At 36.5% G+C, this 12,214-nt stretch overlaps 1 protein-coding gene across 12 annotated transcripts in view; it reads left to right on the forward strand.

Moving 5' to 3' along the window:
* Window positions 1-12,214, forward strand: part of SEC31A (SEC31 homolog A, COPII coat complex component) — a 73,635-nt gene that overhangs the window by 17,910 nt on the left and 43,511 nt on the right. For all 12 annotated transcript variants that reach the window (XM_040625187.1, XM_040625188.1, XM_040625190.1 and 9 more), the window contains exons 8-11: window positions 2,514-2,613; window positions 5,601-5,762; window positions 5,960-6,112; window positions 11,879-12,112. In XM_040625187.1, the coding sequence (XP_040481121.1) occupies window positions 2,514-2,613; window positions 5,601-5,762; window positions 5,960-6,112; window positions 11,879-12,112 (649 nt within the window). The remainder of the gene's footprint in view (window positions 1-2,513; window positions 2,614-5,600; window positions 5,763-5,959; window positions 6,113-11,878; window positions 12,113-12,214) is intronic.

Here is a 12,214-nt window from a genome sequence, read left to right on the forward strand (position 1 = left end):
GTAGCCAATTCATATCATAACAATACAAAAATGTGATAAAGGATTTTCACGTTATAAGTGATAGATTGAAATTCCAGTATGTCACAACACTTTAGTACAACTTTCTTGACATCCAGTTTGGATATTTCCCATTATCTTTATTAGGGTCATAATACTGATGAAGAGTCTTCCATAACATTCAATGACAAGAAACAGTTAAAAAGTTTGTTTTATTTCTAAGTTTCTGTTTTAATTTAAAAGCATTTTTGAGAAATTAGGTGGATTATTCTGCTTTTAATTTAATTTATTTTCTATTACTTTTTTTAGATTTATTTATTTTTGAGAGAGAGAGGGAGCACAAGAGCGAGAGCACGAGCAGGAGGGGCAGAGGGAGAGGGAGAGAATCTCAAGTAGACAGCACAGACTCCGACTCGGGGCTGGATCTCACAGTCCTGAGACCACAACCTGAGCCGAAACCAAGAGTTGGACACTTAACCAACTGTGCCATGCTGGTGCCCCTGCTTTTAATTGTAATAAACGTGCAGATTCTCTAAAAAGATAGGAGTGGGGTGCCTGGTTGGCTCAGTCCATAGAGCGTGCAACTCTGGTCTCCGGGGTTGTGAGTTCGAGCCCCACGTTGGGTGTAGAAATTACTTAAAAAAATTTTTTTTATTTAAAATTTAAAAAATAAAAAGATATGCAAATGTTCTCATGTTAGGTTTGATAGCATTAAATTTAATTGTAATCTGGCATATTTCCTAACATTGATATTCAGGTACCCAGGGAGTTCATATGTATTTGTTCAACAGTTTAAACAAGAAACAAATCCCTTTTAATGTTATAACATTTTCTCAGTACTTTTGGGCTTTCTTTCTTATTTAGGGATATATAGACTAAAGCTTTAAATCCCATTTTCCCACTGGGTAGTGGATTTGCACACTAAGAAGTCTTGAAGTTTGTGACCTCTCCTTTAGCTTCTTACAAAGGAGAAGAGAGTCCAGTAAATATGTAATCCTATTTAGATTTTATGCTTCTGTCAGCTTTTTAGTAAAGAAGGGATAATTCTGATAAGTTTTAATATTTTTCCCATGTTAGATAAGGTTTTGTTCATTCGTTCAACACATACTTCTTGAACACATGCTCTTACCAAGCACTGTGCTAAGATTCGGTGATATAACAGATAAAACTCCCTGCCCTCAGGGAGTTTACATTATAGTGGGAGGACAACTAACATTTGTATAACATGTAAAGTGTACAAGCACTTTAAATTTTAAATCAGTTAATCTTCATAACAAGCCTATGGTGTAGATACTATTAACTCATTTTACAAAATGGAAATTGAAGCTCAGCAAGGTAAACTTGGCCTAGGTCACATAACTAGTCAAGTGCTGACTTCTGATCTAAACATTTTGATCCCAGAATCCGTGCTCTTAACACTATATTCTACTGCCAATTTTAGGTGTGATCATAATTTAGCAAGACAGAAGACCACACTGAGTTGCAGGAGCAAATCAACTCTCTGATTTCTCAATTCTCTCCTTCTAATAATATATGCAAGAGTTGGATTAGATGATATTTAAGGTCCTTTCCTGCTCTATAATTCTGTGCTTTTTTTTGTCTTTAATACTTAGTTAAGAACCTAAATGTTCTTTAAAATGTGATATTAAATATGTACAAATTTCTTCAAAAGGCACTCTTGACATGCTTGAAATTCTTGACATGCGTGATTGGATTCTAAAGGGGGGCAGTTAGAAAGTATATTATTGATGCAATTGCGGAAATTTGAATCTGGACTATATATTTTAAAATATTGCATATAAATAATAAATATTTTCAGTATGTGATTGTATTATGTATGGTTATGCAGAAGAATGTTTTTATCCTCAGAGATAAGTGTAGGGGTGACATGTCATAATATCTGTAATTAACTCTCAAATGGTCAGTGTATATATGGAGAGAGAGAGAAAAGCACATAAAGTAAATGTGGCCAAACCAGTGAGTCAAAGTGAAGAGTATAAGGCTGTACATCATACTGTCCTTACAATTTTCACAAAGATTTTAACCTTTTAAAAATAAAATATTGGAAACAAAGGCAGTCTTAAGCAATTTGGGTGCTTTTCCTATACTGTGTTTTCCTGATTCTGAGAGAATATTGAATATCTTCAAAATGATCAAAGAGCATGCAAATTCCTAAATTGCTTTCTGTAAATATTGTATGAAATTATACTTCTGTTAGCAGCATGTGTCTTCAGAGCCTAGACAGGAATCATTTGGAGACTTTGTTTTCTGAAGATTAAAAATTTCTTCACTTTGGGGCGCCTGGGTGGCTCAGATGGTTAGGCATCTGCCTTAGGCTCAGGTACTGATCCCAGGGTCCTGGGATCGAGCCCCACATCTGGCTCCTGGCTCAGTGGGGAGTCTGCTTCTCCCTCTCCCCCTCCCCCTGCTCATGCTCTCTCTCTGTATCTCTCTGTCTCAAATGAATAAATAAAATCTTTAAAAAAATTTTTTTCTTCACTTTGTGTTTTTTATAGGGGGATCTTGGCAATTGCTTGGAGCATGGCAGATCCTGAATTGTTGCTAAGTTGCGGAAAAGATGCTAAGATTCTCTGCTCCAACCCAAATACAGGAGAGGTACGAGGAGGAAATATTTCTCGGACTTATAGCTATATTTTATCTCTAGCTGAATAAGAAATTTTCCATATGGATTCTTTAGTGCATTAATACAATTAAGGACATGGAGATAGAGGTATGTGTGAAATGTTAATCTAGGAGAGATTTTATCAAGAATATTATTTAAGCTCACCTGTTTCATCCAAGAAAATCAGCCATTGAAATAGTATATTTGAAATTAGTAATCATTCCCTATCCCCCATTTCTAATAAAAGGTGTTTCCCTACACTCAGATACTTGGTTTGATTTATTTAACATGTGATCTCTGGAAATCAGTGTCTTTAAAGCAGGAGTGTTCAAGGTTTGGGTCTTTTTCCTGCTTTACCATTTCTGAAGATTCTCTCTGATGTTTGGGAATCAGTAAATATATGTTATTTTTATTTTTTTATTTTTTTTTAAAGATTTTATTTATTTATTTATTTGAGAGAGAAAGACATAGCCAGCGAGAGAGGGAACACAAGCAGGGGGAGTGGGAGAGGAAAAAGCAGGCTCCCAGCAGAAGAGCCTGACATGGGGCTCGATCCCAGAACTCCGGGATCACGCCCTGAGCCGAAGGCAGACGCTTAACGACTGAGCCACCCAGGCGCCCCTAAATATATGTTTTTAATTTCCCTTCTGAACTATACAGGAGGAATATACTTTACAATATTTGTCATATGTTCTACCCACAGAAATTTAGATGTGGGAAATTTTACCTCTTCTTCGATATAAATATAACCTAACTGCTTTTAATTGCTTTGGATTAAATTAATGGGCTAAAAAAATCTCTTAAATATTTTAAAAATTATTTTTCTTAGTTGAATGAATGGTTTCCCTCTTTTTCAGTATTGGGCAAGAGACCATAGATTTTTGTGTTTTAAAGTTTTTTTGTTTTTTTTTTTTTTTAAAGATTTTATTTATTTATTTGACAGGATAGAGACAGCCAGCAAGAGAGGGAACACAAGCAGGGGGAGTGGGAGAGGAAGGAGCAGGCTCATAGCAGAGGAGCCTGATGTGGGGCTTGATCCCATAACGCCGGGATCACGCCCTGAGCCGAAGGCAGACGCTTAACCGCTGTGCCACCCAGGCGCCCCTAAAGTTTTTATTTTTTATTTTATTTTTTTAAGATTTTATATATTTATTAGAGAGGGAGCGAGAGCAAGCTCGTGCACCAGTGGGAGGAGGGATAGAAGGAGAGGAAGAAGCAGACTCCCGGCTGAGAAAGGAGCCTCACAGACGAGGGGCTGGATCCCAGGACCCTGGGATCAAGACCTGAGCCAAAGCCAGACATTTAACCATCTGAGCCACCCAGGCACCCCTCTGCAATAGGTTTTAACCCTATAATATTAAAATAGAAACCAGCACTTTTGTTATTTGATTTGTAGTTTAAAGTTTTCAGATGCAGTGGTATCTAGAAGAATATAGAAATATTCAAGTTAGGGGAGACAGGAGAAAAAAATTAAAGTGGTAAGTTTTGCCTCATATGTTTGTAGACCAAACAGTAAAATCTTGCAAGGCGCCTGGGTGGCTCAGTCGTTAAGCGACTGCCTTCGGCTCCGGTCATGATCCCAGCATTCTGGGATCGAGCTGGCATCGGGCTCCCTGCTCAGCAGGAAGCCTGCTTCTCCCTCTCCCACTCCCCCTGCTTGTGTTCCCTCTCTCGCTGCCTCTCTCTCTCTGTCAAATAAATAAATAAAATCTTTAAAAAACAAAACAAAAAAACAGTAAAATCTTGCATTTTATACTGTGCCTTCCCAAGTGAGTTCAAAATCATGGAAATTAACTGTTCTAATTTTCTGAGTTATATGATTTGATAAAATGAATTTTGCATATGATTAATTGTGTGTGCTTGAACTTTGAAGGAATAAACTTTTAGTACACGCTGCAACTAAAAAGTTTAGTAGATTTTTTTATTCGAGTGCAAATTAGGAATAGAACAGTGGTTTAAGTAATGTGAATAATGAGTCTTATCAACCAGTTTAAGCCTTAAAGATAAGTAGGCTAAGTACCTTTTCACTTAATTCTGTTTTCTTATAAAATAAAACATTTAAAATATCCCACAAGGTCAAAGTTAAGATAATTTGACTTCTTAAAAACCATAAAACCGAGGTGTCTGGGTGGCTCAGTCAGTTAAGCATCTGCCTTCAGGTGGTGATCCCAGGACCCTGGCATTCAGCCCCTAGTCTGTCAGGCTCCTTGCTCAGCGGAGACTCTGCTTCCTCCTCTTCCTCTGCCCTTCCCCCTGCTTGTGCTCGTGCCCTTTCTTTCTCTCTCAAATAAATAAAATCTTAAAAAAAAAAAAAAAGAAAAGAAAAGAAAACCTATGCTCCTATGAGCATCAGTTACGATCACACTAACTTTGAGTTAACAATAATTATTACATTGTAAAGGTTTTATACCAACCATTTTTTAATAGTTTTTCCATATTCTTTTCCCTCTAAACTGTTTATGGTGAATCTGTTTCCATTCTGCAGTAAAACAAATGATGTATACATGGTTTTGTTTGACTCAAAACCAAATTTCTCAGTGAATTCTTCCTTCTTGAGCTTATTTTTTAAATGTGGTCTTCAAGTAGCCTAAATATGGTTGTTTGGATCTTGGCAAGCAAAAATAGTTGGGCAGAGACCATTGTCTTTTAGAGTTTTAACAAGCTGACTCTAATTTGTTCTGGTCTTTCAGATGCACCTGCTACTACCACTTTAATAAACACAGAAAAACCTTAGTTTTTGTATGTACTTATTCTGAATCTGGTCAATATTTTGAAGAAGCATTCATTTTTATTATAATAGATCACCATAGTGGACTCCTTTTATACTTTAAACGAATTTTTACAGTTGTTTTTCCTGGCTCAACATACTTTCTAAAAGTAATTGTTTAATTAAGCTGCACATGTTGATCATATTAATTCGGGTGTTTTGGCTGTAAAGTGGCTACACTGTTTTCTGACTTTTGTTGTTGTTGTTTTCTAGGTGTTATATGAACTTCCCACCAACACACAGTGGTGTTTTGATATTCAGTGGTGTCCCAGAAATCCTGCTGTCTTATCAGCGGCTTCCTTTGATGGTCGTATCAGTGTTTATTCTATCATGGGTGGGAGCGCAGATGGCTTAAGGCAGAAACAAGTTGACAAGGTAATAGGAAGTGTTAAAATTTTCAATCATAACACTTGTAAAAATATCTTATTGTTTAATTATTTTGAAAATGACTTTACTAATCAGTGCTACTGATTAATTGGATAATTGTGATAAAAATATTTCATGGGTATGACTTGAAACATGTAACATAATCTTGTATAAATTACAAATTCTCATGTTATTATATTTTTTAGCTTTCATCATCTTTTGGGAATCTTGATCCCTTTGGCACAGGACAGCCCCTTCCTCCATTACAAATTCCTCAGCAGACTGCTCAGCATAATATAGTGTTGCCTCTGAAGAAGCCACCCAAGTGGATCCGAAGGCCTGTTGGTGCTTCCTTTTCAGTAGGTGGATTTGTTTTTATGGTCCATAAGCACAAAGGACTTCTTGTAGTAAAGCGTTCTAATAAGATCACTCAGACGGAAGAAGATTGAGATGTGTCTGTAGGTTTTTCATCATTCAGAATGGTTTCTCAGGAAAAATTGGATCTTCTGTTTTTCTTTTTTACTTTAAATTGTGGTAAAATATAAATAACATAAAATTTACCATTTTAACCATTTAGAAATATACAGTTCGGTGGCATTAAGTACATTTACATTGCTGTGCAACCTTCACACTGTCCATCCCCTTATTGGTTTTTTTTTGAGACAAAACAAAGTAGTTTTATTTCTTTTTTTTATAATAATTTTTTATTATGTCTTGTTAGTTACCATACAGTATTACATCAAAAACTAAGGATATACTCTGTGGTGTCCATCTCCTTATTAACCTTAACTTCCTTCTCTGTCTCTCCTTCCTTCAATCTTTTTTTTCTTTTTCTGTGTATCCTCCTTCCTTCTCTTTATTCCTTCCTTCTAACTTTTTTTTAATTGCCAATTTCTTTTCTTTTTTATGGTAAAAAAACATGTAGCATAAAATTTACCATTTTAACCCTTTTTAAATGTACAGTACGGTGTGTTAACTATATACATTTGTTGTGCAACAGATCTCCAGAACTTTTTTATCTTGCAAAACTGAAACTGTTTTCCAATTGAACAACAACTGCTCATTTTTCCCTTTCCTAGCCCCTGGTAATCACATTCTACTTTCTGTTTCTGTGAGTTTGACAACTTTAGATATCTCATATAAATGGAATCATGCAGTATCTGTCTTTTTGTTGATTGTCTTGTTCACATAGCATAAGGTCCTCAAGGTTCATCCATGTTGCCGTGTATGACAAGATTTCCTACTTTTAAAAGGCTGAATAATAGTCTACATTTTCTTTATCCATTAACCTATCAATGGACATTAAGGTTGTTTCCACCTCTTGCTAGTGTGAATAATGCTGCAAAGAACATTTGTGTGCATTTATGTCTTTGAGATCCTATTTTCAACTCTTTTGGGAATATACCCAGAAGTGGGATTGCTGGATCTTAAGGTAATTCTATTTTTAATTTTTTGAGGAACCTCCACACAGTTTCCCATAGTGGCTGCACCATTTTACATTCCCATCAACAGTGCACACGGTTCTAATTTCTCTACATCCTCAGTAACACGTGTTATTTTCTGGTTGTTTAGATAACAGTCATCCTAATGGATATGAAATGATATCTCATTATGGTTTGATTTGCATTTTCCTAATGATTAGTGATGTGGAGCATCTTTTCATGTATCTGTTGGCCGTTTGTGTGTCATCTTTGGAGAAATGTCTATTCAAGTCTTTTCCCCATTTTTTAAATCAGATTGTTTGGGATTTTTTATTATTGAGGTGTAGGAGTTCTTTATATATTCTGAATGTTAACTCTTTACCAGATAAATGATTTGCAAATATTTTTCTCCCATTCTGTAGCTTTTTTTCTCTGTTGATTGTTTCCTTTGCTGCACAGAAGCCTCATTTGTCTATTTTTGCTTTTGTTGCCTGTGCTTTTGGTATTGTGTCTGTATCATTGCCATATTAATGTCCTCAAACTTCAGCTTAGACGAGTCTGGTTATCCCTATAGACCAGAAAGAAGAAATAAAGTCCTTTCGTAAATATTCTTACTTCACTACTGTTTTTTAAGTCTTGCATAGAATAGTCCATTTGTTCAGTGTTGGGTTGCTTTCTTCATACAAACTACAGGTACAACAAAACTTCATTACTAATAATATTAATAGCTAAAGTGTATTTTTTAATAGCTAAAGTATATTTATTTACTATGTGCCAGCTACTGTTCTAAGCATTTTGCATATAGTAACTCATTAAATTCTCACAACTGCTTATAAAATAGCTACTACTATTACCCCTATATTGTAGATAGAAAGGCACAGAGAAATTAATAACTTGTCTAATTTTACACTTACAAAGATTTTAGCTATTCTACTGTCAGTCTAATCCGATGCCTACTGTATATAATGATGAGAGTGAGCCTCTTGGTAATAATGCCTAAAAGTAGGATACTAAACTTATATTATTTGGGGTGCCTGACTGGCTGAGTCAGTAGAGCATGCGACTCTTGATCTCGAGGTCATGAGTTTAAGCCCCACATTGGGAGTAGAGATTACTTAAAAAAATAAAAATGAAAAAAACGCTTATATTATTCAGCTTCCCCATCATTGTTATAGAATTTACACACATTGTAGAATTATATATATTCACCTTTGTCAAAACTGAATGAATGATCTCCTCTGCAGTTACTGCTGAGTTCTTGCTATCATTCTTCTATTAGTCAGGCTCAGAACTTTTCTTTTGAACTCTTATATTCATTCCTCAGGTCCAGATATTGCTCTTTAGAAATCTCTTGGATTTAATTCTTCCTTTTACTTTGCCGTTACTCTGCCTGATTCTTCATCTTTTCACACTGAACTGTTACATGATTGCCTGTCTATAGCTTGTCTATTCTCCCTCCAATCTATACTACATCCCTAGATTAATCTTCCTAAAATAGACCTTTGATTATGTCACTAATAAATCCATCCTTTGGATTTAATTAATTAATCTTCTCATCCCTCCTGTTTAGTTTTCTCTACTGTCTGTCTGTACTGCTGCCTTGGAGTCTTTTCCTTTATGATTTTCTACTTTTTTTTATTGAATACTAACCATTCATCCAGTTATTTCCATCCTTGCATAAGTAACTAAAACAATTATTATAGAATTGTGTGTGTACAAGGTTTAAAAGAAAACCAGAATGTACAGAAAAGATCCCCCCAAATATAAGCTTCTTGAGGACTGACTATCTGGTTCGCAGGTATGTTTTCAGTGCCTAGAATGGTCGCTGACAAATAGAAGGTGTTCACTATGTATTTACCTTAGGAATGAGAAGGGAACGTCTTCCCCCTCCCCATTCTCCCTCCTCCGCTTACTAGTGTTGGAGTATTATAAAGACAATAAGTAACCAAGTAAGAGATGGAAAATCAAAATATCAGCTTTAGTGCTGCCATAAGCTAGATTGGAGGCTACAGTTTAGATGTGCAACTATAGTGGGCCTTGTAACAAACTAGAACATAGAAATCTCTGAGAGCTGGGCTGTTCTGCTTGCCTCTATAGCCCCAGGATCTGATTTAATAAACATGTTTTTAGCTTTACCCCTGTATTAGGCCACCTTACTAACCTAGTTACAGGCAAGTTTAGGTACTATAGGACTTTCCTTGAAGGTGCAGGCAGCTTATCCATATGGACTATTTCTCTGGGTGGGAAGACAACTATAAAAAGATGCCCTGAAGAGCTGATGTGAGCGTGCTGTGGTTCTTTCCTGAAAAACGTCAGTCAGTCCACTCCCAGGACAGTGTGAAGGACAGAGAAGGGCTGGAAGTGTTCCTCCTCTGCTAGTTCCTCTTACAGAGTGCAAGGAAAATGCCCTCTCTGTGGACATGAGGGGTAGAATGGCAGTGTCCCTCTCAAATATCTTTCGGTTACCAGTGAAGTTTTTAGAAGTTTGTGTTGTTCTTGTGGATATCTTTATAAATGTAAATAATTTACCTAAACATCCATGTTATGATATATCAGCTTCATATGGTACTACTCAAAACTCTTCTATGCAATATTAAATTAGTGCGTTTATGTACTTCCTCCCAGTTTTTCCAATTTTTTTTCTTTTCCAAATTTTTATTTCTGCCAATTTTTGTAAATTACACTATTTTTATATTGTTAAGACTTTAAAAATATTTTTATTGTGTTCGGTACCAATATTAAAGTTTTCTGTATTTGTTTTGGTTAGTTTGAAAAAATGAGGACTGACGAGCAGCACTTACGTTATTTTTTTATGCTCCTTTCTTTTTTTATTTTTATATATTTTTTATTTTTTATTTTTTTATTTTTTTAAAGATTTTATTTATTTAGTTGACAGAGAGAGAGACAGCCAGCGAGAGAGGGAACACAAGCAGGGGGAGTGGGAGAGGAAGGAGCAGGCTCATAGCAGAGGAGCCTGATGTGGGGCTTGATCCCATAACGCCGGGATCACGCCCTGAGCCGAAGGCAGACGCCTAACCGCTGTGCCACCCAGGCGCCCCTATTTTTATATATTTTTTAATTTACATTCAATTAGTTAACATAGCACTTACATTATTGTAATTGTGTAATATTATAATATTATTACACAGAACCAAGAAATGAATAAGCCTGATCTCTTGTGAAACCCAGTTTAGGTCTTGCTTCTGGGGGGTTCAGTTTTCACCAACTTCCCAAAAATGTGGGGGAAACGCAGCAGTTTTGCCCTTCTGTGAAGTTCGTATCATGTGTGATGTTATCCACATATCATTTAGAACTTACAAGTGCCTGTTATATCCAGTTTTATTTGAATGTTAAATTCCTTAAGAATAGTGGTTTATGTTTTGTTGGTATTTCAATTTACATAAAAACAATAATCCTTATACAAAAATTGCTGAGTGTAAAGAACCAGATTTGGTCCTGTGTTTCCTTCTTTACCTATATCTATTTGTATAAATATATTATTCAGATAGTAACTGTTTACTTGCTGTATACAAGGCAGATATTGGATACTGTAGGAGATATAAGAATAAAGTACATACAGAACCGCAGTCCTAGGGGCGCCTGGGTGGCACAGCGGTTAAAGCGTCTGCCTTCGGCTCAGGGCGTGATCCCGGCGTGATGGGATCGAGCCCCACATCAGGCTCCTCCGCTATGAGCCTGCTTCTTCCTCTCCCACTGCCCCTGCTTGTGTTCTCTCTCTCGCTGGCTGTCTCTATCTCTGTCGAATAAATAAATAAAAATCTTTAAAAAAAAAAAAAAAAAAAAGAACCGCAGTCCTTGTGAGTATAGGGGAGGTAGAACTTTGCATCTGCCCTCCTAGGGTTTTCACCTGGATCTGAGAATTAAATTGATATAAGACAAATTAACAGGAGAAAAGCATACAGATCTTTATGTATACCTGGGCCCCCATTGGGAAATGAAAACACAAACAAGTGGCGAAATCTAAGTGCTTATATACTAGGTTGAACAAAGAATGGCAGTCGTGGAAAAGTAACTAAAATATTTAGAGAGACTAAAGGGAGGTAAATTGTTATTTAACAAGGTCTGTTTGTACAGATTTCTCTCCCCTCTGGTGATAAGAATGTTTCTTTGTCCCTGGTATAGAGAGGGCAGCTCTCACAGGGGAGTTTCATCTCCAGCTTTCAGGAAGAAAAGAGGTCAGGGTGCCCTTCTTTCCTGCTGTTTTACAAGTAGTCCTTAGCTCAAAATAGTCATTATACCAAATGGCATATATTGTAGGGGCATATTCTGCCACCCTTTAAAACTTACAGCCAAGAACAGAAGCTGAGGCAAATACATATGAGCTAGTAGTTGAATCAAAAGAGATCTATAATACATTGAGGGCGTCTGAGGTGGAAGAGGTGGCATTTGCCCGGGCCTTGAAGAGAAGCAACATTGAGTATGTGGCAGTTAGTAAAAACAAGTAGGTGAGAAACGGGGGGGGCACGGAAATAGTGCATTTTATCTAGAAGGTAGGTGGTACGAAGAAGAATAGTAATTGAAGGCTGGGGTCAGATGGTGGAGTACGGGAGACCCTATCAGCTAATTTTATCCAAAGTGATACCTATTAAGGCCATAGCTCTTTCCATTAGGTTTTTCAGTAAGCACACTTTTTGGCCTCATCCTTGTTATTCAAACTGACTTTGGTCATTTTTTCTTTTATAGTTTGGAGGCAAACTGGTTACCTTTGAGAATGTCAAAACACAGGCCCAGCAGGGAGCTGAGCAGCAGCAGCAGCACCATGTGTTCATCAGTCAGGTTGTAACAGAGCAGGAATTCCTCAGCCGATCGGACCAACTTCAGCAAGTCGTGCAGTCACAAGGATTTGTCAGTTATTGTCAGAAAAAAATTGATGCTTCTCAGACTGAGTTTGAAAAAAACGTATGGTCCTTTTTGAAGGTAAAGTTGAGATTAAAACAATTTCATTATCTGTAAATTTAACTGTTCTTATATTCTCAGTGTGTTCTTATTAAAGAAATTATTGCAAGGTTCTGATTTCAA

The sequence above is a fragment of the Ursus maritimus genome, unplaced genomic scaffold, assembly GCF_017311325.1.
Source record: "Ursus maritimus isolate PB19 unplaced genomic scaffold, ASM1731132v1 scaffold_8, whole genome shotgun sequence".
In the NCBI taxonomy this organism is placed as follows: domain Eukaryota; kingdom Metazoa; phylum Chordata; class Mammalia; order Carnivora; family Ursidae; genus Ursus; species Ursus maritimus.